Below are 25,526 nucleotides of genomic sequence, written 5' to 3' on the forward strand. Positions count from 1 at the left end.
TACATCTCTATTATTTATTTATTTTTTGCGGTAAGGTCTCACTCTGTTGCCCAAAATGGAAGGCAGTGGCACAATCATGGCTCACTGCAGCCTTGATCTCTAACGCTCAAGCAATCCTTCCGCCTTAGCCTCCCAAGTGGCTGGGACTACAGGCTTAGGCCACCACACCCAGCTAATTTTTTATTTGTAGAGACAAGGTTTTGCTATATTGCCTAGGCTGCTATCAAACTCTTAGGCTCAAGTGATCCTCCTGCCTCAGCCTCCCAAAGTGTTGTGATTATAGATTGAGCTACAGTACCTGGCCCAAATCTTCTTTTCAAAAGAAACAGCAGGATGTGGTGGCTAATCCCTGTAATCCTAGCACTTTGGAAAGCTGAGGTGGGCAGGCAACATGGCAAAACCTCGTTTCTACAAAAAATACAAAAATTAGCCAGGCATGGTGGTGCACACCTACAGTCCCAGCTACTTTACTGGAATTAGAAGTTCTAGATTCCAGAACTAAAACTTACTAGGTAGGAGGGTCACTTGAACCTGGGAGGTCAAGCCTGTAGGAGCCTCAGGGGAAAAAAAAAGGCCATCTTTTACCAAAACATTCCAACCGACTGATGTTCCCCCCCCGCCCCCCAAGACAAGTTCTCACTCTGTCACCCAGGCTGGAGTGCAGTGGCATGGTCTTAGTTTACTGCAGCCTCAACCTCCCTGGGCTCAGGGGATCCTCCCACCTCAGCCTCCCAAGTAACTGAGACTACATGCACATGTCACCACGCCCAGTTAATTTTTTGTATTCCTTGTAGAAACAGGGTTTTGCCATGTTACCTAGGCTGCTCTCAAACTCCTGGGTTCAAGCAATCCACCTGCCTTGGCCTCCCGAAGTGCTGGGATTACAGGTATGAGCCACTGTATTCTATTTCTTAATTAGTAATCTTAATCTTACCTATTACTCTTTCTTAATCTGGCCTATTATTTGATTTCATTATGTCTAACTTATTTGTCTACCGAGCACACGAACAGAGATGGAACCAAACTTTCACAGCATAGATTCATATGTCATCATGATGTACACAGCAGGTTAATCCTGGCCAGACAGAAGAGAGAAGCACACTCACTCACTCACCCTCCCCACTTCTTCCAATTCCCTTCAGAGGTTTTTCTCACTTCTACTCACTTTACCAAAGGGCTCAAAGATGCCTCGGAGCATGTCTTCAGTGATATTGAAGTGCAGGGAACCCACATAGAGGCGCATTGGTCCACCAGTGCCCTTTTGCAGGTTGTTGGCCATGGCTGCCAGTCGGTTTTTCTCTGCCTGGGGAAGGAGGAAATGATGGGTCATGTCCCACATTCCCTCTCCCCTTAAAATCTTATGGCTGTTTCTCAGCCTGCTCACCTGTGAAGCCTGTACAATGATAGGCACTCCCAGCAACCGTTGCCCAGTTAGCCCAATGGCCAGTGGCACAGACTGGATTTCACAGAATTCCACATAGGCAATGCCCTTAGAACGGCGTGAGTTCCGATCTGAGATGATACGTACATCACGAACCTATCCAGGACACAAAAGAAATCCTGAGTTGGGCATAAAGGGAGCTAGAAAGAAAATAAGCTACTCAGAAGAAAACTAAGGCGGGAGGGTTACCTTGCCTACAGCAGAGAAAAAGTCCTCCAGGTCTCGAGGCCTAATGCGGGCAGCTAACTGCATACAGAAAACTGTACGGGCATCACGCTCCTCAGGACTCAGATTATCAATTGGCTCCCTAAAGATTGAAATGTGTTGAGACCAGCCCTCTCAGCACCTGGTCACTAGCTAACCCTTATGAACTACACATTCCTGTAAAATTATGAATAACATTTTATTCATAATTCACAATCCCTAAAAAAGTATTCATTATCAACTCACCTGACTGGGCTCTTCTCTCTGAAATGAGGACTCTTACTGTGTCCATACCTATGGCTAAAGAATAGAGAAAAACAAGAGGTGAAACCTTACTCTGATTAGTCCATTGCTGGGTCTTCCATGGTGGGAAAACCAGATCCCAGTACTTTTTTTTTTTGAGACAGGGTTTCCACTGTCACCCAGGCTGGAGTGTAGTGGTGCCATCTCAGGTCATTGCAGTCTCTGCCTCTGCAATCCTCTCACCTCATCCTCCTTATGCAGCTGGGATTATAGGCACACACATCCACATCTAGCTGACTTTTGCATTTTTTTGTAGAGGCAAGGTTTCACTATGTTGCCCTGGCTGGTCTCGAACTCCTGGGCCCAAGTGATCTTCGGGCCTCAGCCTTCCAAAGTGCTGGGATTACAGGCATGAGCCACCACACCCAACAGTACATTTTTAACACCAACCCTTTCTGTGCCTGAGTATCCTGTCAATCACAATGTGTTATAATAAGCTTCCTCAAACAGGGTTCAGAGTACATTTGTTGTTTTATCCAGATGACTATACAAAGGTGAATCTTATTCGCAAAAAGTGATACCCAGTGGCAAGTGGAGGACTCCTGTAGCGCACACGATCCTCACGACGATGGTCCCGACTTCGTGACTCACTACGTCGACGATCCCAGCTACGGCTACGGTGACGATGCTGCCGATCTCGACTTCGACTCTGACTGTTTCTCCGTCTATGCTGATCCCGGTCTCGACTACGACTACAGATGGCAACAACTCCAGTCATGCCCACATCATGTTTAGGCAACAACCAAGTGCATATACAACAGTGGTCTCATAAGATCCTAAGGGTGCTAAAAAAGTTCCTACAACCTAGTGATATTACAGACGCTATAATGTCGTAAAGCATACGTATTACTTATGTGTTTATGGTGATGCTGGTGTAAACAAGACTATTACCTATTGCACTCCCAGTTGTATAAAAGTATAGCACATCTGATTATGTACAAAGTGGATCTCATGAAGACAGAAAGTAGACTAGTGTTTACGGAAGATCAGGAAGGATAGGGAAATGAGGGGTGTGGGTGGAATAAAGAGAAGCAGATTAATGGGTATAAATATATGATTTAATAGAAAAAAGGGCTGGGCACAGTGGCTCATACCTGTAATCTCAACACTTTGAGAGGCCGAGGTGGATAGACCATGAGGTCAGGAGTTCGAGACCAACCTGGCCAATATGGTAAAACTCTGTCTCTACTAAAAATACAAAAATTAGCCAGGCGTGGTAGCACGTGCCTGTAGTCTCAGCTACTCGGGAGGCTCAGGCAGAACCACCACCTCCTGGGTTCATCGCTTGAACCCAGGAGGTGGAGGCTACAGTGAGCCAAGATTGTGCCACTGTACTCCTGCCTGGGGAACAGAGTAAGACTCTGCCTCAAAAAAAAAGAAAAAAAAAAAAAGACCCAGGGCTGGGCATGCTGGCTCACACCTGTAATCCCAGCACTGGGGTCGGCAGATCACCCGAGGTCAGGAGTTCAAGACCAGCATGACCAACATGGAAACTACTAAAAATACCTAATTAGCTGGGTGTGGCTGTGCATGCCTGTAATCCCAGCTACTTGGGAGGCTGAGGCAGGAGAGTAGCTTGAACCCAGGAGGCAGAAGTTGTAGTGAGCCGAGGTTGTGCCATTGCACCCCAGTCTGGGCAACAAGAGCTAAACTCCATCTCAAACAAAAACAGAAAAAAAGAAAATTAGCTGAGCGTGATGGTGCATACCTGTAGTCCTAGCTACTCGGGAAGCTGAGGCAGGAGAATCACTTGAACCCAGGAGGTGGAAATTGCAGTGAGCCAAGATTGCACCACTGTACTCCAGCCTGGGTGACAGAGCAAGACTCTGTCTCAAAAAAAAAAAAGAAAAAGAAAAGAAAAGAAAAAATAAGACCCAGTGTTCGACAGATCAGTAGGGTGACTACAGTGTAAAATAATCTATTATACATTTCAAAATAGCTAGTAGAAAATAATTTGAATGTTTCCTAGCATAATGAAAAGACAAATGTTGGTCCGGTCGTGGAGGTTCACGACTAATTCAAGCACTTTGGGAAGCCGAGGCAGGTGGATCACCTGAGGTCGGGAGTTCGAGACCAGCCTGACCAACATGGAGAAACCACGTCTCTATTAAAAATACAAAATTAGCTAGGCATGGTAGCGCATGCCTGTAATCCCAGCTACTTGGGAGGCTGAGGCAGGAGAATCGATTGAACCCAGGAAGCAGGAGGTTGTGGTGAGCCAAGATCGTGATCACGCCATTGCACTCTAGCCTCGGCAACAAGAGCGAAAACTCTATATTAAAAAAAAAAAAAGGCCGGGCGCGGTGGTCAAGCCTGTAATCCCAGCACTTTGGGAGGCCGAGGCGGGTGGATCACGAGGTCAAGAGATCGAGACCATCCTGGTCAACATGGTGAAACCCCGTCTCTACTAAAAATACAAAACATTAGCTGGGCATGGTGGCGCGTGCCTGTAGTCCCAGCAACTCAGGAGGCTGGGGCAGGAGAATTGCCTGAACCCGGGAGGCGGAGGTTGCGGTGAGCCGAGATCGCGCCATTGCACTCCAGCCTGGGTAACAAAAGCGAAACTCCGTCTCAAAAAAAAAAAAAAAAAAAAATTTAAGATGAAGGATATCCCAAATACACTGATTTGATCTTTACAAATTATATGTATTAAATTTTATACATACCAGGAACTACATACATCTATTATGCATCAATTAAAAATAAAACAATTATGTACAGTATATACTTTACAATAATGATGTTATTGATTAATGTATTTACTATACTTGTTATCAACATTCTAGAATGTATTACTTCCACTTATAAAAAAAAAAGTTAACTATAAAACAGCCTTAGGCAGATCCTTCCAGAGGTGCTCTAAAAGAAAGCATTGTTACGGCAGAGTACAACTCCATGCGTATTAATGCCCTTGAAGACCTTCCGATGGGACAAGATGTGGAGGTGAAGGACCCTCTGTAGGCCTAATCTCATGTGTCTTTGTGTCTTAGTTTTCAACAATAATGTTTAAAAAGTAAAAGACTAAAAAATTTTTTTAAATAGAAAAAAGCTTATAGAATTAAGGACATAAAGAAAATTTGTACAGCTGTACAATGTGTTTGTGTTTGCAGCTAAATGTTTTAACTTTTTTTTTTTTTTTTTGAGACAGGTTCTCAATCTGTTGCCCAGTCTGGAGTTTAGTGCTACAATCTCAGCTCACCGCAACCTCGAACTCCTGGGCTCAAGCAATCCTCCAGCCTCAGCTTCCCAAGTAGCTGGGAGTACAAATATGCACCACTGCACCTGGCTAGTTTTTTTATTTTTTGTAGAGACAGTATCTTGCTATGTTGCCCAGACTGGTTTTGAACTCTTGGCCTCAAGTGATCCTCCCACCTTGACTTCCAAAGTGCTAGGATTAAAGATGTGAGCCACAGTGCCTGGCCCAGAATTACTGACCTGCGCTTTCTATCCCTGCTTCTACTATGGCTCCGACTCCTCTTCTTCCTGAGAAAGAGAGTATATATATTTTTTTAAATTGTGAGACAGAGTCTCACTCTGTCAAGCAGTGGTGCAATCTCGGCTCACGGCAACCTCTGCCTCCCAGATTCAAGTGATCCTCATGCCTTGGCCTCCCAAGTAGCTGGGATTACAGGCATGTACCATCATGCCCAGCTAATTTTTTGTATTTTTAGTAGAGACAGGTGGCCAGGCTCATCTTGAACTCCTGGCCTCAAGTGATCCACCTGCCTCAGCCTCCCAAAGTGCTGGGATTATAAGCGTGAGCACCGCACCCAGTCAGGAATGTAAGTTCTTAAAGAGGTTTCATTATCACTGCCAAAGAGTAAGAATTACAGCAAGGCCAGAATGAAATATAAAGCATGAAAAGACCAAAGCTCAGAAGATGATCCAGCAGGTTCACAGCAATTACACAATACCAACTTATGGCCCTGAAAGCTGCCAGGCATCTGAAGAGGCCATTTTCCCCCCAAAGCCAAGCAAAACCTGGTGTTTCCAAATCAGGGGTCCTCTTGCCTTTTTTTGAGACAGAGGGGGTTTCAACATGTTAGTCAGGCTGGTTTTGAACTCCTGACCTCAGATGATCCACCCACTTTGGCCTCCCGAAGTGCTGGGATTACAGGCATTAGCCACCACACCCGGCCCCTCTTGTTGTTTTATTCAAATAAAGCATATCAATTCTAGGACTGATCCACAAATCTACGCTGGAAAGTGAAGACCAGATCATTACATCAAGTCACCATTATTCTCATGACCCAGTGGAGCCATTATTAAAAGTCAACAGTCTTAAGACTCCCTATTCTGGTTATTTCTCCCTATTTTGGTTATTTCTCCAATGGATACCACTGTTTCCCTTCCCCAAATTGCCAACCCATTTCTTCCACCCACACTCACTTGCTTGTCTCCCCGATGGTGCTGCTTCCACTGGTCCCATTGCCACTGTTGCTGGTGCTGCTGGTGGTATTGTTAGGATAATCCTTTTTGACTTCTTTCCTTTGTTGCTCATCCTGAGGCATTCACCAGGAAAATGTCACAAGGTATAAACAAGGTGGCAGACACACAGATTCCATTGGACAAAGGGAACAAAGGTGGACAAGGAAGAAATGAAAGTTCTTGATTATCTAGCCAGATTTTGAGCACCTCTATTTCCTAACAAAGGGAGTAACAGAGGAAACAAAAAAAACTACATAAAAGGAAGACATCAGCATGACAGATTCTGATGTCAAACTTTAGCTAACACCTGTTCCACTGACATTTCCCAGGAGAGTTACAAATTGGTGCTAGGCGGGGGCAGTGGTTCATGCCTATAATCCCAGTACTTTTAGAGGCTGAGGCTCGTGGATCAATTGAGGCCAGAAGTTTGAGACCAGCCTGGCCAACATGGCGAAACCCCATCTCTACTAAAAATATGAAAATTAGCCAGGCATGGTGGCACACGCCTGTAGTCCCAGCTACTTGGGAGGCTGAGGTAGGAGAATGATTTGAATCTGGGAGACAAAGGTTGCAGTTACTGGGATTGCACCACTGCACCCCACCATAGTGAGACTCCGTCTCAAAAAAAAAAAAAAAAGAGAAAGAAAAAGAAAGAAAGGAAAAGAAAAGAAGAAAAAGAAACAGGAGGAAGTGGGGGAGAGAGAGGGAAAAGAAAGTAAGCAAGTAAGAAAGTAAATTGGTGTTAGGTGGGCCAGGTGCAGTGGCTCATGCCTGTAATCCCAGCACTTTGGGAGGCCAAGGCAAGTAGCTTGCTTGAGCCCAGGAGTTCAAGACCAGCCTAGGCAACATAGCAAGACCCTGTCTCTATAAAAAATATATTAAAAAAGAAATTGGGCCAGGTGTGGTGGCTCACGTCTATAATTCCAGCACTTTGGGAAGCCGAAGCGGCAGATCACGAGCTCAGGAGATCAAGACCATCCTGGCCAACGTGGCGAAACCCCGTCTCTACTAAAAATACAAAAATTAGCTGGGTGTGGTGGTGCATGCCTGTAATCCCAGTTACTCGGGAGGCTGAGGTACAAGAATCGCTTGAATCCAGGAGGCAGAAGTTGCAGTGAGCCAGGACTGCGCCACTGCACTACGGCCTGGCAACAAATCAAAAAAAAAAAGAGATTGGTGCTAGGTCTGAGATTACAGTGACTTTCTACTCTGTCACTTCATTTTGAGCAAAGTACAGATTACTAATAACACATTATGTGCCCAACCCAACCTTGGTTTCTGAGACCCTCTTAAAAGTATGGCTCTTAACTATAGTCTCCAACAAAGTGTACTATGTCTTTTATGATTATTCTAAATAATAAACAAGCAAGGAAAGAGGATTCATAAAATGTTGAAAGTGATGATCCACAACTACTCTTTCTTATTAACCCAATTCCAGGAGTGAGGTGGAAAATATTACCTCTTCTTTTTTATAGGGAGCTTCCAGCATGGCCTCAATCACTATATCAAAGTCATCAGATGCCATTCGGTCAGGTCTGAGGAGAGGATATTAATATGTAAGAACCTGTTTTATATTTTTCCTCCCTTTCCAGCAGCACACATTTCCTTTCCCCTCCAAGAAACAGACTTCAGGTTATATAGATTTCAGTTCTGTTTCTTCAACTGCAAAGGGACCTTACCAGATGTCACTTACTCTAGGTTTATTTTTACGCTCTACAGATCTGAACTAGTTCTGCTTCGTGGCTTGGAATAGTCAAGGATAGGCCAGGCAAGGTGGCTCACACCTGTAATCCCAGCACTTTGGGAGGCCAAAAAAAAAAAAAAGAAATATAGGCCCATTATTTCCAATGAAAGGGTAAAGAGGTAAGACTAAAAATTAGAAGTCAAAGCAACACCAAAATGCAATTTGCCCTAAGGTCTTCCTCTCCACCCACCCCAAACACCAATAATTAGGGCTTTATCCCTAAGCATTTTCTATCCAATATCAACTATAGTTTAGGTAACTCAGAAACATGAAGATTAAGACAGGCTCGACCAATCACATTCTGAAATCTTTCTGTCTGACAGGCAAGGTAAAACTTGCCTCCCCCAAGCTTTCACATCTAGCAACTGCCTTTCCCCAGGCCGTCCACCACTAGTTTGTCAAATAGAAAAATAGAACATACCAAAGAAAACCAATAGGATAAATTATTCAAAAGTTATTGGTCTGAAATTATCAACCCATACAACATGGATGAATCTCAAAATAATTATGGAGAGTGAAAGAAACTAGCCCCACGCCCCGAAAGTACACAATGAACAATTCCATTTATATAAAATTCTAAAAAATGCAGACTAACCTATACGCACAGAAAGCAGATCAATGGTTGTTTAGGCATAGGAGTGAGGGGAAGGGCTGGGAAAAAAGAATTGTAAAAGGGCACAAGAAAAACTTTGGGGCCAGGAGTTGTGGTTCACACCTGCAATCCCAGCACTGTGGGAGGCTGAGACAGGTGGATCACCTGAGGTCAGGAGTTCAAGACCAACCTGACCAATATGGTGAAACCTCATCTTGACTAAAAATACAAAAAATTAGCCAGGCGTGGTGGCACATGCCTATAATCCCAGCTACTTGGGAGACTGAGACAAGAGAACTGCTTGAACCCCCAAGAAGGAGATGGCAGCGAGCTGAGATCATGCCACCGCACTCCAGCACTCCAGGCTGGGTGACAGACCAAGACTTCCTCTCAAAAAAAAAAAAAAAAAATTAGCCAGATGTGGTGGCAAGTGCCTGTAATCCCAGCTACTCGGGAGGCCTGCAAAGGCCAAGATCATGCCATTGCACTCCATCCTGGGTGACACAGCAAGACCCTGTCTCAAAAAAATAACAACAGGCCGGGTGCAGTGGCTCACACCTGTAATCCCAGCACTTTGGGAGGCTGAGGTGGGCAGATCACCTGAGTTCGGGAGTTCGAGACCAGCATGACCAACATGGAGAAACCCTGTTTCTACTAAAAATACAAAATTAGCTGGGTGTGGTGGCACATGTCTGTAATCCCAGCTACTCGGGAGGCTGAGGCAGGAGAATCACTTGAACCCAGGAGGCAGAGGTTGAGGTGAGCTGAGATGGTGACACTGCACACCAGCCTGGGCAACAAGAGCGCAACTCCGTCACAAAAAAAAAAAAAAAAAAAATCTTTGGGAGTGATGGTTTCATGGGTGTTTATCAAAACCCAACTAAGTGTACACATTAATGTGTACAGTTTTAGTATATGAGCTGCAGAAGCGAGCACAACGTATACAGTTTTATTGTGTGCTCATTAAATGTACCTCAATCATGGTGTTAAAAAAAAAAAAAAAGGCTGAGCACGGTGGCTCACGCCTATAATCCCAGCATTTTGGGAGCCTGAGGCGGGTGGATCACGAGGTCAAGAGATCGAGACCATCCTAGTCAACATGGTGAAACCCCGTCTCTACTAAAAATACAAAAAATTAGCTGGGCATGGTGGCGCGTGGCTAGTCCCAGCTACTCGGGAGGCTGAGGCAGAATTGCTTGAACCCAAGAGGCGGAGGTTTGTGGTGAGCCAAGATGGTGCCATGGCACTGCAGCCTGGGTAATAAGAGTGAAACTCTGTCTCAAAAAGAAAAAAAAGAAAAAAAAAAAAAAAACCAAGCTGGGTGCAGTGGCTCACACCCATAATCCCACCACTTTGGAGGCCAAGGCAGGCGGATGATCCAGGAGTTCGAGACCAGCCTGGCCAGCATGGTGAAACCCCGTCTCTATTAAAAATACAAAAAATTAGCCAACCATGGTGGTGTGTGCCTGTAATCCCACCTACTTAGGAGGCTGAGGCAAGAGAACTGCTTGAACCTGGGATGTGGAGGTTGCAGTGAGCCAAGATCTCACCATTGCATTCCAGCCTCGGCGAAAGAGCAAGACTCCGTCTCAAAACACACAAAACCCTGAGGAATTTCTATGCAAGGAGGCTATCATAATCAGACTTTTTCATAACTGTAAGAATTTTGTTGGCCAGGCACAGTGGCTCACACCTGTAATCCCAGCAGTTTGGGAGAGTGAGCCAAGTGGATTACCTGAGGTTAGGAGCTTGAGACCAGACTGACCAATATGGTGAAACCTTGTCTCTACTAAAAATACAAAAATTATCTGGGCAAGGTGGCAGGTGCCTATAGTCCCAGCTACTCAGGAGGCTGAGACAGGAGAATCACTTGAACCCGGTTGGTGGAGGCTGCAGTGGGCAGAGATCACACCACTGCACTCCAGCCTGGGTGGCAGGGTGAGACCCCGTCTCAAAAAAAAAAAAAAAAAAGAGCTTTGTCCTCTTTAAAGCAGATAATGCCCTGTGAAACAATGAAGCCCTGGTTGCCCTAAGAGTCCATATCCTATTTTGACAATTTAAAAAGTGTAATAATAACTACACCTATGATTTATATTACCTACAACTGCTAGGTACTGTGCTAAGTATGTTATAAAGAGATAAGATTCTTAGAGAAAAATTAATTGGAGCAAAATTTTAGGGTTAAAATGGAAATCAAACCAAAATCAAATAAATCAGTATACATAAAAACCAGTGAACTCAATTTCTTTTTTTGAACTCAATTTCTGTCACCTAGGCTGGAGTGCATTGGCACAATCTGAGCTTACTGCAACTTCTCCTCCCAGGTTCAAGTGATTCTCTTGCCTCAGCTTCCCAAGTAGCTGGGATTACAGGTGCCCACCACCATGACCAGCTGATTTTTATATTTTTAGTAGAGATGGAGTTTCACCATGTTGGCCAGACTGGTCTCAAACTTCTGACCTCAGGTGATCCACCCACCTTGGCCTCGCAAAGTGCTAGAATTACAGGCATGATCTACTGTGCCAGACTTCAATTTATTATAACAACACTTTATATTTATTTCGCAATCGAAGATAACAAATGCTGCTGCAGAAAGATAATATGATTCATACACAAATTTTTTAAAACTAAGGTTTTTTGAACTGCTCAAAATCATACACAGCTCAAGTGCTGGGCAGAGCGGATGGCCCATGTCTGCAATCCCACCACTTCGGGAGGTTAAGGCTGAAGAATGGCTTGAGGCCAGGAGGTCTAAATAAACAACATAGTGAGGCCTCATTTTAAAAAAGTACAAAAATTAACTGGGCATGGTGGTGGGTGCCTGTAGTCCCAAAGACTTGGGAGCCTAAAATGGAAGGACTGCTTGAACCCAGGAGGTTGAGGCTACAGTGAACTGTGATCATGCCACCGCAATCCAGCAAAATTTCAAAAAGAGAAAAGGTCACACAGCTTAAATCGAGGCACTAATTTTTTATTTTTATTTTGAGACAGGGTTTCACTCTGTTGTCCAGGCTGGAGTATAGTGCTGCAAATCTCGGCTAACTGCAACCTCTGCCTCTCTAGGTCAAGCAAGTCTCCTATCTCAGCTTCCCGAGGAGCTGGGACCATAGGTGTGCACTACCATGCCCGGCTAACTTTTCACATTTTTGGGTTGTTCTGTAGAGACACAGTCTCACCATGTTGCCCAGGTTGGTCTCGAATTCCTGGACTCAAGAGATCCAACCACCTTAGCCTCCCAAAGTGGTGGGATTACAGGTGTGAACCACCACATCTGGCCAGAGAAGCTAATTCTTGTTCAGAAAGGTTTTCTGACTCCACATCTAACGTTATATCCATTATATCAGGTTGCTTCTCATACGGTAACTAACTTTAAAGGAAAAAAAAAAGTACACCGTATACCAATATATCTACTTTTAAATATATACTCACTGAACATGAATGTTCTTCTGATAGGTTTATCAAAACAATCAGTTCCATTAGCCAAACCTCACTGTTAGTCTTCCATATCTTTGGCATGTACAGTGTATACTTAAAAGTATTAGAAACCAGACTAATATATACTATCTAATTCACTGTGGGAAAATGGTTCAAAAAAGAAAAGTTTTTCATACGCAGCTGTTTCTTTCAGTCATTTTGTCTGCCAAGTCTATACAAATTTTCTGTTATAAACTGTTTTTTACAATCTGCCTTTTCCCCACCAAATGAAATGCTTGATTTCCAGAATTGCTCATTGTTGAGTGCTAATGCAGGGTAGGGACAACTTAACACACACACTAAAACTTTCACTTAAGTTTACAAGCCTCTACAAATGAACTTCTTTGTACGAAGTTTTCACTCAGAAACAAATGAATCTATTTAAGTACAGACATATACAACACAACACACTATTTTAAAACTTGCAATTTCACTGGGTTTGGTGTCTTTCTAAATGTCCTAAAAGCAATAAGGTGGCAAACACTATGTATTTTCAGGCTGGTAGTTTTCTTACTCTCTTCATGTCCCAACCTAGGGTTAAGGTCTACTCAGTCTCATCCATATACGAAATATAGTGTCTTCTTCCATCCTGCTCCAAAAACATCATTAGAAACCCACAATCACGTCAGTTCCAAGACCAGGACATAGCACATGCCAGCATACAGACCCCATTGCTAAAGAGGGCAAAGAGAACCACTGTCAGCCCAGTTCGGGAAGAATTCACCAAAAGCTGCAGCCCCAAGGGGTGATGGCAGCGCCATCTCCTGGGTCTGATCACTTAGCTGGGCACAAACACCTCCAAACTGAAGGCAGCTTAATAAAGAAGAGGAACAACGAGAAAGACAAAAACATTACTTGAAGGACTACCCTCCCCATGTTGTGGAGCTTTAAAAAATGGTCATATAGGCAACCAACTGGCACAATCTCTGCGGGAACTAGTGTCCCAGAGCTCAATCTTCCTATGTGGCCTCATGATATGCCTAGGAACGACTGCTTGAAAAAGTTAAAAGGGAAAACCTGTAAAAGTCAATACAGCGATCGCGAGTCTTCGAGACTACAGATTGAGGCAGAAAGCTCAATTCCCCTCTCTCTCCCTCTCTCTGAAGAGTGGTACGAGTAGCTGAAAACTGATGATACGTGTGGTCTCAGGCCAGGAGGGTCGATGTTCCCTCTCCAGTGTGGGCAACCCTAAGTGTCACGGCTGCAAGGACCCGGAAAGAAAAATCACAGGATCCTAGAAACCGCATCTTTATCGGTACAGGATACAGCCACGAGGGTACCCACCTCTAAAGTCGTGCCAAAGGGCTACATTTTACGTAGCTAACACTTCCAAGTCAAAACAAGCCTAAATCTGTTCATGACGCCATTTTCTGCCCGTGACGTCGGAGGAGGCGCCGTGCAACTACGTCACGCATTAGTGACGTCTAGTGGGGGAACCGGGTTTCGGGGTTTCTCACCAGTTCCGGGTCCCCGCAGGGATGTCCCGGTTCTCTCCGTTCCTTTGGGTATGTTGCGGGGAGGGAGGCTCGGATATTTCTTAGAGTCTAGGTAAGAAAAGCAGCAGGGCAGATAGAGCTGCTACTCTTCCCGCAAAATGGCAGCAGCTCCACCGTCTTCCAGAACCTTCCCCAATCTGCGCATGCGCCAAAACACTCCGGCGTTGGCAGTAACCTCACCGGTTTCGCGGCAACCGTCCAAAGTACAGGTTCTCATTGGCTAAAGCCCTAAGTACGGGTGGAGCAAACTCAAATGCGTCTTAGCAACCACCGAATTCCCGTTGATTGGCTAACCTCAGACTTTAGAAAAGGGAAGCGTCCTTTGGTAGAAGCCCATCACTCTCTCATTGGTTAAATGACTTGCGGAGGGCGGGGAAAACGGGACGGAGAACGAGAGTGAAGAAGCCACCGACCCCACTCCCGGCGCTAGTGTAGACTAGACCAATGCGATGGGCGGAGCCAACGAAGATGGACAATTGACATCCTTGACTACCCCTTCTCTCATTTGCCGAAGGAGTCACGTCGGTCTTCCCGGTTAAACTTTGTAGAGAATAGCGGCATTTGCCTCACGTCCAGATCCTAAACTCCACATCCCCGTTCTGAGCCGGCTACCTACAGAACCCTCCCGACCACCTCTCCTGAACTCGGTGCTTGGGACCTAGGAAAAGCAGGTCTTGCCACAGACTTGTCTTTGTCCACACTCTGCCCTATCAAGGCCTGGTCCCACAGGTCACAACTTCCGTTCAAATCAGTGCCCCTTCCCCCGCCCCCCCGTTTCCCACTGCAAGGGTAAATTTGAAAGTTTTTTAGGCGATTCCTTAGATGTAGCAGTACTCCGAGCTCTCTAACTGGAAAGAAGGAACTGATGTCCACCCTCACTTTCCAAGGTCCTCTAGAAGCCCCTAGACACTTCAATGGTCTACTGTAGCTACCAAAAATGTAGCTGGTTGTAACATGGGGAGAGCCAGAGTCCGAGGACCTGATTTCCAATTCTGACTTTGCTAACATCACATCACTGTACCCATTTCAAATTCTCCCTCTGTAAAATGGCAAATTGGACTAGATGACCTCTTAGGATTTCAAACTGTAACTGTGGTTTTATTAAAAAAAAAAAAAAAAAAAAAAAAAAAAAAAAAAAAAAAAAAAAAAAAAAAAAAGGTAGACTCTTGCTGGAGATTCCTGGATGGATCCCAGTCTTCCCAAGAGGTAACAAAGGAGAGGTAACTAGTTGCCAGTGCAGTAGCTCAAGAATACAGAAGAGAAGCTGGCTTCATTCCCTATTCCATCTTTCTCCAAGGTGGCAAACTCTATGCCTCCTCCCCAGAGAAAAGCCTAACCACAGGTTCTAATGGACAAGAGCTCACTGTAGCTAGTCAGAAAGGCCTATATTCAGGAGTCCAAGAGTAATTGCTCAGTTTCCTAAGTAGAGAATACGGCTAGTCCCCTTTGGGTCTTGGATAGGTTAAGAGCACAGATCTGAACATGCCTGGGCCTAAGTGAGGTGTGGGAAAATAGCAGCAGGGGGCAGCAGGGTAGTGCAGGAAAGGGCTATAACTTTATTTCTATTTCCTCTTACACAAAACCATCAAAACAAGAACAGAGAAGGGCTGAAATTCTGTTCAAATCCCATGTTCTCAGGGATATTCCAGGGAGTTCTCGAGGCTGTGCGTAGCTTCAAATCCAACACTAATTCCTCACCCCCTGGCCTGAGGTCTTCAGATTGGTGGCTTGGGCCCTGCAATTAATTATAATTCCTTGCCCACCTTGATGTAAGGCAGGAAAGCAGATTGACACGCTTCTCTCTGATGGGCAAGGGGAATTACAGCCCATAGATGTACTGCACCTTCTGTGCTACAGGAGCAGAACCTGAAGTTGCTTCCAAGGCTCTAGACACTTGTACGCAGGGCTAGAGGCCAATGGTATATGAGCGGCCTGTGGGGTTGTGAATAGCAGAACAAACTGGTGCTGTCACAGCCCACTCATACCACACCTTCTTGGAATTGCTGCATCGCCAGAAACGCACACAGATGGTCTGGCCTTCACGCACCGTTATAGGCTGCTGTAAGAAGAAAGACAGGGAGGGTCAGGGTGGAGCTAATAAATATGTGGCAATGTATTAAGGTAGGTGTGAAGATAAAATGATAAACATGACAGATTGTCCCAACCCTCATGAAAGTTATTTGAAGTTTATTAGAATACTGAACAATAAGACACTGAACAAATAATCAAAAGCGTGGTGAGTGCTGGAACACATACAGAGTGCTAGAAAAACACCTATGAAAGGGAACACTAACCTAGTCTAGGAGGTCAGAGAAAGTTTATCTGACAATAGAAATGTTTAAAGGAGACCTAGAAGATAGTTAATTGTGTGAAGAGACAAGCAAAGAACTTTACAGGCAAAAGAAAGGCATGAAAGCCTGAGGTAGAAAAGAAGATCAACTATTAGAAGAACCAAAAAGAAGGTCCATAAGGCTGAAGCAGTGTAAGCAAGGGGACAGTAGCTGCAAAGGCAGGCAAATAGTAGATCACATCAAGTCTTACAAGCAATGTTCCGGATTTTTACTTTTATCCTAAAGACAATGGGAAGATAATGAAGGGTTTTAAGCAAAAAAGAGAGTTACGATCAAATTTGAGTTTTTAAAAGATGACTCTTGCTCAAAGTAAAGAAGAGACAGAAGAGTAGCCAGAGTAGATGTGGAGAAGCCAGGCAGAATGCCACTCCAAATAATTCCAACAACTATCACTGGGATCCAAGAGCATATGAAATCAGAAAAACATGAGTCATAGTCAACTATCTTCCTAGGAGAAGGAAAGAAGCACAACACCACAGGCAAAAGTTACTCCTTAACCTACAGAGTCTTAAAAGCAATTCCTACCTTAATAGGGAAGAGGATGGGAAACCATGAAAACATCCCAGGAGAGTGAGTCTCTGGACGGATACCTGTGTGGACAAAATAATGAAAAAATAGAGGTCTCTATGGCTGTGCCTTTTGCCTATGTTGAAGGGGGTCTCTCCTCTGATCACACAAACATCTCCATTCACTGAGTACTGGGCTCCCCATAAATCTAAATGACACATGTACATTTAGGCTGCCCAGGCGGCGCACCCTCATACTCTGCCATCCACTGCCAAAGACACTCACTCAGAGTGATGTCCTGATAAAGCACAGTCTCAAAGTAGCCTGCAAAGCCATGCAGTACTGTGTTCACCTCCACAGGAAACTCCAAGGTACAATAGCGGTTGTTGTCAATCATAGGATCTGTCAGGAAAGAATTATGTTGCTGACGCTCTAGACAACTTGGTAAAGCATGAACAAGACCCAAGAAGGAAGCATAGATAAGGCAAACTAAGGACAGCAAGGGAAGAAAGGAGGAAGGAAGAAGCCCACATGCCTCCAGTCAGAGGACAGCCATAAAAGAACCTACCTCTGTTGGGATGGCTGAAGGTGAAACAGGGCTGGGGTGCAGACAGCTGGTGAAAGTTGTGCAGCCGTACCACATAAGGCATCTCAAACTGTGCCTGTCAGAGAGAAAGAGAGAGAGATAGAGAGAGATAGAGTGTGTGTTGGGGAAGACAGACAAAAGATACCTTCTTCCCCAAGGATTAAAAAAACTTTTACTTCAGCACTTCCCTGATCCCTAACTTCCCCTTTGCCTTTTCATCCCCAGGAGAGGAAAACAATTGATGCAAATACAGAAAAATAAGAGGACTAAAGAGTACCACTCTTTCCAGAGAGAGTGGTTCTTTACCTCAGGGTCACGGTCCTTCTCCCTACAGGCTCGGACCTCATTGTACAGTTTGGAGGAGGAGATGGGAGCCAGGAAGGAAGTGTACTCCCCAGGGATGCTCACACCGTCATCTGCATAGCAGGAAACTCAAATTAGTTCCAGAGGGAGGGAAATGGTATGTCTCTACTAACTGAAGGATCAAACCTCCCATGTCAAACTGACCAACGTTGGCATGGGCATGGAAGAAAGGCAAATGCATGTTGTCATGTTACTAAGCCAGCCGGCTTCCAACTACTGGCAGGAAGGATTCTACTTTTAGGTTAATTTACAGAGTCACAGATTAAAACTGAAAGAACCCAAGAGTCTAAACTGGTGGTCCTTAACTTTTGTGGGGTCACAAAATCCCACAGAAGTTCCTGATGAAAGCTAAGCTCAGGATGTATACGTCAGCTCAAGGAGTCCACTCCCCTCATTTTTTTTTTTTTGAGACAGAGTCTCGCTCTGTTGCCCAGGCTGGAGTGCAGTGGCACTATCTCGGCTCACTGCAACCTTCTCCTCCAGGGTGCAAGTGATTCTTGTGCCTCAACCTCCCAAGTAGCTGGGATTACAGGCACATACCACCACACCTGGCTAATTTTTTTATTTTTAGTAGAGACAGGGTTTTGCCATGTTGCCCAAGCTGGTCTTGAACTCCTGACCTCAAGTGATCCACCCACCTTGACTTCCCAAAGTGCCAGGATTACAGGTGTGTGCCACCATGCCCGGACCACTCCCCTCATTTTACAAATATGAACACTAAGGTTTGGAGAGATGGCTTCATTTGCTAAGGGCAGAGGCAGTGGAGCAGTAGCTCTCAAAACTCATATGATCTGACCCAGGTCCAACCCACTTTCCCCTAAACCCTCTACCCTCCTCCCATGTTGCTGCCTCACCCATCATCACCCTCCACATATACCCCAAACTGGGGGCACCTTTTAGGAAGTGCTGGGCTCCATCCAGGCATTCAGGTGACAACTCATTGTCAGCAAATGAGCCCAGAAGTTCACTGACAATGATGTCTGCTTTCTCTGGAGCCACCCATTCCCTCATGTCTGATGAGACTACAGTCACCTGGCTTCCCCATTCTTCAAACTGCCAGTTCTCTAGCCTGAAACAAAGATAATAAGGTGAGGAGAGATGTTAAGGAAACTTGGCAATGGGGACTAGCTTCCCAGCAAGCAGGTTGCTACTCACGTCACCACGGCATTTGGGTTTTTCTCCACAGCGTACAGCTTTATCCGCCGGTCAGCCTGCTTGGCTGCCCGCAGGGAAGCGTTCACCAGGGGACCCCGTCCTGCTCCCAGCACCATCAATACCCTAAGAAAGAAAGGGGAAGAGTCAAACAGACTTGACATACACAGATGTAGGTACGCAAGTCCCTGGGATTGAGGGGAAGCACTCACTGGACATTGGTATCCTTCTGCTCTTCTGGTACTCGGTCTAACAGACATTTATAGATGGCCTGGAGGAAGGAGAGAAGATCCCATGGCTATAATGCCATCCTCCCCAGGTCATGCTGCCCCTGCGCTTTCTTCACCCTGGGCACCACACAGTACCTGCTGGTACTGAGAGTATTTGATGGGGTCCTTTTCAAACACTTCATATGTCTGAGATTCCAGATTGTCCATCAGTGGCTGATAAATGAGGAAAAGGACATAGTTTCTGGCAAAGGACAATTCATTAAAATATCAAAAACTTCACACTGGTTTCTGAGCTTTAGTAAGATTTGGAGGTGTCTACTCTCAAGATACATTTTCCACCCCACCTTCCTCCTCTCAGTGCACTCCAGGCCCACCTGAAGCGGAGATTGCAGATAGTCTTCATAGCCCTTAGCAAAGAGTTCATAGGCATTAGGTGGAGGACGGTTTTGGCTTAAGTATTCCAAGTATTGGAGGTAGGAGCAGAACTCCTTCTCTGAGTGGTGGTTGGTGCCTGTGATGATGAACTGCACCTCCAACTGTAAGAAAAGTCAGACCATCAGACACAGCCCCAAACCATGATTCTGGAATATTATGGTACATGGCCAAAGAGCCCTGGTGTAAAATAAGGCCCAGGGCAACATTTCTCCCCCCCCCCCCCAAAACCAAGTCTCGCTATGTTGCCCAGGCTGGGGTGCAATGGTGTGATCTCGGTTCACTGCAACTTCCACCTCCAGGGTTCGAGCAATTCTCCTCCTGAATAGCTGGGACTATAGGCGTGTGCCACCAGGCTGGGCTAATTTTTGTATTTTTAGTAAAGACATGGTTTCACCATGTTGGCCAGGCTGGTCTAAAACTCCTGACCTCAGGTGGCCGCTTGCCTCAGCCTCCCAAAGTGCTGGGATTAGAGGCATGAGCCACCGCACCCAACACAGACCAACAGTTCTCTAGCATCTGTCCCAATACCAACAAAGGCTTCATGCTGGATGGCGCGGTGGCTCACGCCTGTAATCCCAACACTTTGGGAGGCCGAGGCAGGTGGATCATTTGAGGTCAGTTCAAGACCAGCCTGGCCAACATGGTGAAACCCGTCTCTAATAAAAATGCAAAAATTAGCCAGGAGGTAGTGGGGCACGCCTGTAATCCCAGCTACTCAGGGGGCTAAAGCAGGAGAATCGCTTAAGCGTGGGAGGCAGAGGTTCCAGTTAGCAGAGATCATGCGCTGCACTCCAGTCTGGGTGACAGAGTAAGACCCTATCTCAAAAAAAAAACAAAAGAAAAAAAAAGAAAAGAAAAGAAAAAAAGAAAAACCCCTCTTATGCCATAAAATTATCATCAACACCCAAAGAGCCCCAAGGATCCTTGCTGTAATTTCCTAAATGAAACCTTCTGCAAAGTTCTCATAAGGTCTGCTTCCTTTTGAAAGGCTCCTACGGCTACTACTGTCATTTGCCTTTTTGTTCTCAAGACACCCAACTTCACTGAAATTGCTACCCAGAAACCAAAGAGTCATCTTCAGGGCGGGCATGGTGGCTCATGCCTGTAATCCCAGCATTTTGGGAGGCCTGGGTGGGTGGATCACCTGAGGTCAGGAGTTCGAAACCAGCCTGACCAACATAGTGAAATCCCGTCTCTACTAAAAATACAAAGATTAGCTGGGCGTGGTGGCACATGCCTGTAATCCCAGCTACTCAGGAGGCTGAGGCAGGAGAATCATTTAAACCCAGGAGGCAGAGGATACAGTGAGCCAAGATCGCGCCATTGTACTCCAGACTGGGCAACGAGATCGAAACTCCAACACACACACACACACACACACACACACACACACACACACACACACACACACTGGCAGCCTCACAGAAAAAAACAATCATACACAGGTGAATTAGGCAAGATGTATAGCTGGACCACCTTTAGAACCCTTCTACCACTCACCTTAAGGAGCCGGAAGATGAGCCTCTGGTGCATCTTAGAAAGAACAGGAAATCCCTTCTTATTGGTCAGGAAAATGCTGGTGGGGAGAATGGCTGCTTTGATGGGCTCCCCAAGCCAGCGATCAATGACATGATTAGATGGGAGGTCACCCCCAATTTCAAGAGCTACATGAGCGAGGCAAAAGAAAAACTGTCAACCACTGCTAGTCAAGACACTCTTCCTTGCTCCTTTGTGCAAAATCTGTTTACTTCTTTAAGAGAAAGGCAGTCTGAGATAGTGGGAAAGTAGCAAAATTGTATACTATACACAAAATTCCTAATTCTTATTCACAGGTCAGAGAAGTGACACCCATCCCAGGATCCTCATGGACTCACCTACTGCAATCCTCTTGCTGTAGTCACACAAAGTCCGGAAGTTGTGCCACCTGTTCAGAGTCAAATACAGAAAAGTACAGTCAACTACATATGGCCAACCAATCACCATAGCTCAAGGAGACCTCCCTAAAGGTTCCACTCTGTACTTCCCCTCACCCTATCCCTTGCACCCTGGTACAGCAGCAAACGGAGACATACCACATCCATGTCTTCTCCTCCCCACTGTACTCCTGTGTGTGTGCAATTGGTGCATTCTCAATTATATCATCTCTCAGGTCTTCTGCTGCCACCAATGGTACCCGCATCCAGAACTGCACATAAACATTCACCCTTTTAGAACTCTCTTTTAAACTGATTGGGTCCAGAAAGTTTCCCTCAATTAAAAAAAATCTTCATCCAGACCTCGTTAATCCCTTTATATGCTTTTCCCAGTTTGTCATTTTGTAAGTGAACGTGTACCTTAGTATAGGTCCTTATGTAAATATCTGCCTTGTCTTATGTAAGTTTCTAAAATAATTACATTTACATGTTCTGAAACTCTCTTCATACCACTTTTAGATGGGGCAGGGCAATCTGACCTTTTTTTTTGGGACAAGGTCTGGCTCTGTCATCCAGACTGGAGTGCAGTGGTACAATTTCAGCTCACTGTAACCTCTGCCTCACAGGTTCAAGTCATCCTCCCATTTCAGCTTCCCAAGTAGCTGGGACTACAGGTACATGACACCACACCTGGCTAATTTGCATTGTGTTGTGGTTTTTTATTTTTTATTTTTTTGTAGAGACGGGGTTTCACTACGTTGCCCAGGCTTGTCTCAAACTCCTGAGCTCTGCAATCTGCCCATCTCAGCCTCCCAAGTGGGATTACAGGCATGAGCCAATGTGCCTGGCAATACTTATATTTAAATTCTGCCAAACACAACCTTCACTGAATGGCTAGGCACAAAAAGGCACTTAACACAATCTGACTACCATGATATGCAGCAGGAAAAGAGCCTCTCAGCTATACCATGGAAGAGTGGTGGCCAGTGTGGATGTGGTTGGTCAAAACTCTGGCCAGATTGGTGTTATCTTCCTGATTAAGGGGCAGCAGGAAAGCTGGAAGACCCAAATATGCACCAAAATTCAGCTCCTGTAACATGGCCTGAAATGGAGATAAAAAGGAAAAGGTTGAGCTAACAAGCAAATAGCTTTCTTTTCTTTCTTTCTTTTTGAGACAAAGTTTCACTCTGTCACCCAGGCTGGAGTGCAGTGGCACAATCTCGACTCACTGCAGCCTCGACCTCCCCAAGCTCAATTCATCCTCCTACCTCAGCCTCCTGAGTAGCTGGGACCACAGGCATGCACCACCATGCCTGGCTAAGTTTTGTACTTTTTATAGATAGGGAGTTTCACTATGCTGCCCAGGCTGGTCTCGAACTCCTGAGCTCCAGTGATCCTATTGCCTCAGCCTCCCAGAGTGCTAGGATTATAAGTGTGCATCACTGCTCCCAGCCTAATAGCTTTAATTTCATTGTTTCAATTGATCTACCAAGTTATTGGGGGTGGGAGGGGGCCACTCTCCCCACCCAGCTTGGTTACAGACCTAATCTTTAGAAAGATCCAGCAAAGAAGTCCAACAGTCTTACCGCCTCGGAGTTCCTGCGAATCTTCTCCACTTTTGAGTCTGGACGAATCCATGGAGAAAGCTTTCCCACAATTAGCGTATTCCAGTCTGCACTCCCCCACCCAAGAAAGACAAATACTGAATAAGGTTCAGCACTTTACTTGTTCAATTTTTAGTTTTTAGCAGGAACTCAAGAGTAGAAATGAGAGACAAAGGTTTTTTTCTACATAGACGCGGGAGAGCCTGGTGCAGAATAGAGAAGGAAGGAGAAAACAAGTTATCTACATCCCAGGGACTAACAAATATATCCAAGTTAGAAAAGGAGGAGAATGAGGGCCCTGATAAAGCAGAAGTTGTTATTGCCTCTAATAATTAAGGGGCATATGGGATGGTCCCTACCCCTTCCTGACAGCAGTAGGTCTGATCGTGTCTGGGGGCCAGGCCGATTCTTAGCAGGTTCCTGAATGAACTCCCTCTTGAAACGCGGATGGAAGACAGGCATGCAGAGGAAATCAAACCTACAACCGCGACAGACCCAGAATCATGTAAAGAGAGCAGCAGTGCCAGAGAGCCAAGCAACTGGATTTAGGCTATCTTGATTTTCCACAGCCCTTTCAGCTGCCATCAGTTCACCCCACTAGGCTGCTGAGTTCAGACCACCTTGGGGGATATCACTTCTGCTGTACTGTGCCTCAATTTCTCCCCAAAACACAGCCATGGAAAATTTAAGGAGAAAACGATGGAAATCCACAAGCAGAATTTTTTTCTCCTCAAGTGTCACTGTCTTTCCAAGACCATCACATCCTGATTTGCCCCAGTTCCGCGCATGCCTCCCCCGTCAAAATTAGCCTCTCTCCCTTGCCCCCTAAAACCTCCTCCCACCCCCAGACAATAATTGCGACCTCCAGGGCCCTTTTGAGTTTACCCGACAACTCCCCCAACTTTTGGACTCAGTGACCACAGGCCCCCCATAAGCTCTTTTCCTCACTTTCCTGGGTCCAAGGATCCTCCCCTCCAAAGAGTAATAGTCTCTCCCGCCCTCATCCTAGCCGACCCCCTCACCCCTGCTTCTCCGGGATGACTAGTCTGCCCTTCTCCGTCCCCGAGTTCGGACCCAGCATTCCGCTCGTGGAGATCCGGCCCTCACCCCTGCTTGGCCACAGCCCCTAGTGTGTCAGCTATTTCGGGGACGCAATTCAGGTCCCTCCCGCTGGACACGCGGCTCCCACCAGCACTCCCGACCGCCATCGCCGCCATCTTTTTCCTCGCGCTGTCCACGCCGGGATTCCTTGATACTAGTAGCCAATCACAAAGCCGAACTAGAGCTCCCCTCCACCCCCCCAGAGGGCGGGACGAGTCGCCTTAACAACCAGAGCGTCTGCCACCGCTCCTGAACGGGAGAGAAGGATAGTGGCTTTTCCCGCCAATCCGCGGGCTGCACAGTGGCCTACGGCGTGGCTTCTGCAGATCCACCAATCTCAGGGTCTGGTTCCTGATGAACTTCAATCTCCCAGAATGCTTAGTGCAACAGCCGAGTGCGGTTGGGAAACTACACCTCCCATGAAACCCTGCAGTATAACCTTGAAGTATCAGCACGGAGCCATACATAAGTACCGGAGGGCCAGTGGCGCAATGGATAACGCGTCTGACTACGGATCAGAAGATTCCAGGTTCGACTCCTGGCTGGCTCGGTGGGACTCATTTCCATTTTGCTGCGTGAGCATTTTCTAATTTCCCTTTCCTATCTCGGTTTGAAGCTTTTTTAAAATTATCTTCACTCTTTCATTTTCAGGTCCTAGGTTGGCTGGGTTCCGCAGTCATCTAATGTCAGGTTTTCCCGTAACTACCTTCAGAGGTGTTTTTCTTGTGTCAATTGAGAAAACTGGGTTAATGGCTGGTGCTGTTAAAATGGGCTTTGTCACTTTACAATGCTACATATTAAAATAAACTGTGGTAACTCAGCTACTACTTCCTAGTGAGTCTCTGTTTCAAACACAAAAGGTGTAAATAAACGCCTAAACACACACACACCTCAAGATGGAGAAAAGGAATTCACGGTAAGGAATTTCAGTGGGCAGCAGTCATGAAATTGCCTGGCGTGGAGGCCCGAGAGAATCTACATTTTCCCATGTCAGTAGCTGCTAGAGAGATTGGAAGGAAGGAAGCAAGGAAAGGCATAGGGAGGGAAATGGGAACTCCTGAAGGCAGAGGGCTCACTGGTGTTGAGGGCCTGGCAGCAAGGATGAAGAAGAGAACACGATACAAAAGTCTGGCCCCACGCAGGCGCCGCTGGCAGAACTTAGGGACCGACTGGCAGGGATCCCTGAGAAAGAAAAGCCAGGGGTGATGCCTAAGATTCTGTCTATGCAGTGAGCTAGAAATGAGAGAAGCGGGTTTAGGAAGTCAGGGTTTGGGTTTGGTCATGCTGAATTGAACGTCTAGGGGGCGCTGTGTAATAGAAAGTTGGATGAACAGTGATCTGAACCATATGAGATGGAGGTCGCCAGAAAAAAGGAACTGAAGCCATGAGACTTGAGATCACCATCGCTCGTGGGGGACCGAGCCATAGGAAATACGGAAATGCTGTGGGATAGGATAAGTTCTGGAGAACCCTGGATGCAATGCAAGTGCCTCAAAAGAATGAAAGTCGGAAAACCAAAGAACTAAAAAAATGCACCATGAAGCCTGAAGGGATTGGAGGTGCTTTTTGTCCACTATTATCATTACTATTATTATTATTATT

At 45.8% G+C, this 25,526-nt stretch overlaps 2 protein-coding genes and 1 non-coding gene across 11 annotated transcripts in view; 1 reads left to right on the forward strand and 2 right to left on the reverse strand.

Annotated features, from left to right (window-relative positions):
• The window catches only part of RBM23 (RNA binding motif protein 23), an 18,846-nt gene extending 5,015 nt beyond the window's left edge, over positions 1 to 13,831 (reverse strand). For 2 of the 5 annotated variants that reach the window (XM_017544501.2, XM_037744302.1), the window contains exons 1-9: positions 13,644 to 13,831; positions 7,836 to 7,911; positions 6,338 to 6,450; positions 5,384 to 5,431; positions 2,470 to 2,640; positions 1,892 to 1,945; positions 1,631 to 1,748; positions 1,385 to 1,537; positions 1,166 to 1,303 (exon numbers count right to left, since the gene is read on the reverse strand). In XM_017544501.2, coding sequence (XP_017399990.1) covers positions 1,166 to 1,303; positions 1,385 to 1,537; positions 1,631 to 1,748; positions 1,892 to 1,945; positions 2,470 to 2,640; positions 5,384 to 5,431; positions 6,338 to 6,450; positions 7,836 to 7,901 — 861 coding nt within the window. In that variant the 5' untranslated portion in view covers positions 7,902 to 7,911; positions 13,644 to 13,831. Of the gene's footprint in view, positions 1 to 1,165; positions 1,304 to 1,384; positions 1,538 to 1,630; positions 1,749 to 1,891; positions 1,946 to 2,469; positions 2,641 to 5,383; positions 5,432 to 6,337; positions 6,451 to 7,835; positions 7,912 to 13,470; positions 13,621 to 13,643 lie in introns of those variants that run through there. The other 3 variants (XM_017544503.2, XM_017544504.2, XM_017544502.2) reach the window with 2 other exon arrangements.
• A 1,384-nt stretch (positions 13,832 to 15,215) lies between these two features.
• Positions 15,216 to 24,286, reverse strand: PRMT5 (protein arginine methyltransferase 5). 5 transcript variants are annotated; one of them, XR_001829873.2, is made up of 18 exons: positions 23,931 to 24,286; positions 23,183 to 23,301; positions 22,806 to 22,891; positions 22,187 to 22,321; positions 21,379 to 21,491; positions 21,181 to 21,230; positions 20,807 to 20,970; positions 19,246 to 19,407; positions 19,007 to 19,084; positions 18,854 to 18,912; positions 18,645 to 18,767; positions 18,383 to 18,558; positions 17,433 to 17,542; positions 17,109 to 17,202; positions 16,826 to 16,942; positions 16,559 to 16,623; positions 15,526 to 15,741; positions 15,216 to 15,417 (listed from the first exon to the last, which is right to left on the reverse strand). XR_001829873.2 is itself a non-coding variant. In XM_017544507.2 (17 exons), the coding sequence occupies exons 1-17, from the start codon at positions 24,038 to 24,040 to the stop codon at positions 15,589 to 15,591; spliced, it is 1,914 nt and encodes a 637-aa protein (XP_017399996.1). In that variant the 5' UTR covers positions 24,041 to 24,286; the 3' UTR covers positions 15,216 to 15,588. The 5 variants fall into 5 exon arrangements, 4 of the variants coding, with proteins under 4 accessions (XP_017399996.1, XP_017399998.1, XP_037600232.1 ...); XM_017544507.2 differs by having other exon boundaries at positions 15,216 to 15,741; XM_017544509.2 differs by having other exon boundaries at positions 15,216 to 15,741; positions 23,846 to 24,084.
• Positions 24,287 to 24,401: 115 nt separating this feature from the next.
• Positions 24,402 to 24,474, forward strand: TRNAR-ACG. The gene has a single exon. It is a non-coding gene; the product is annotated as a tRNA-Arg (tRNA).
• The last annotated feature ends 1,052 nt before the right edge of the window (positions 24,475 to 25,526 follow it).

Source organism: Cebus imitator, unplaced genomic scaffold (genome assembly GCF_001604975.1).
Source record: "Cebus imitator isolate Cc_AM_T3 unplaced genomic scaffold, Cebus_imitator-1.0 Scaffold170, whole genome shotgun sequence".
NCBI classification, from domain to species: domain Eukaryota; kingdom Metazoa; phylum Chordata; class Mammalia; order Primates; family Cebidae; genus Cebus; species Cebus imitator.

Coding starts and splice junctions, on each gene's coding strand:
- PRMT5 (XM_017544507.2), bottom strand. CDS start 24,040: ATGGCGGCGATGGCGGTCGGGAGTGCTGGTGGGAGCCGCGTGTCCAGC. Junction 21,231..21,378: donor GAGGAGAAGACATGGATGTG/GTATGTCTCCGT, acceptor GACTCTGAACAG/GTGGCACAACTTCCGGACTT. Junction 19,408..20,806: donor TCATCTTCCGGCTCCTTAAG/GTGAGTGGTAGA, acceptor CTTTTCTTACAG/TTGGAGGTGCAGTTCATCAT.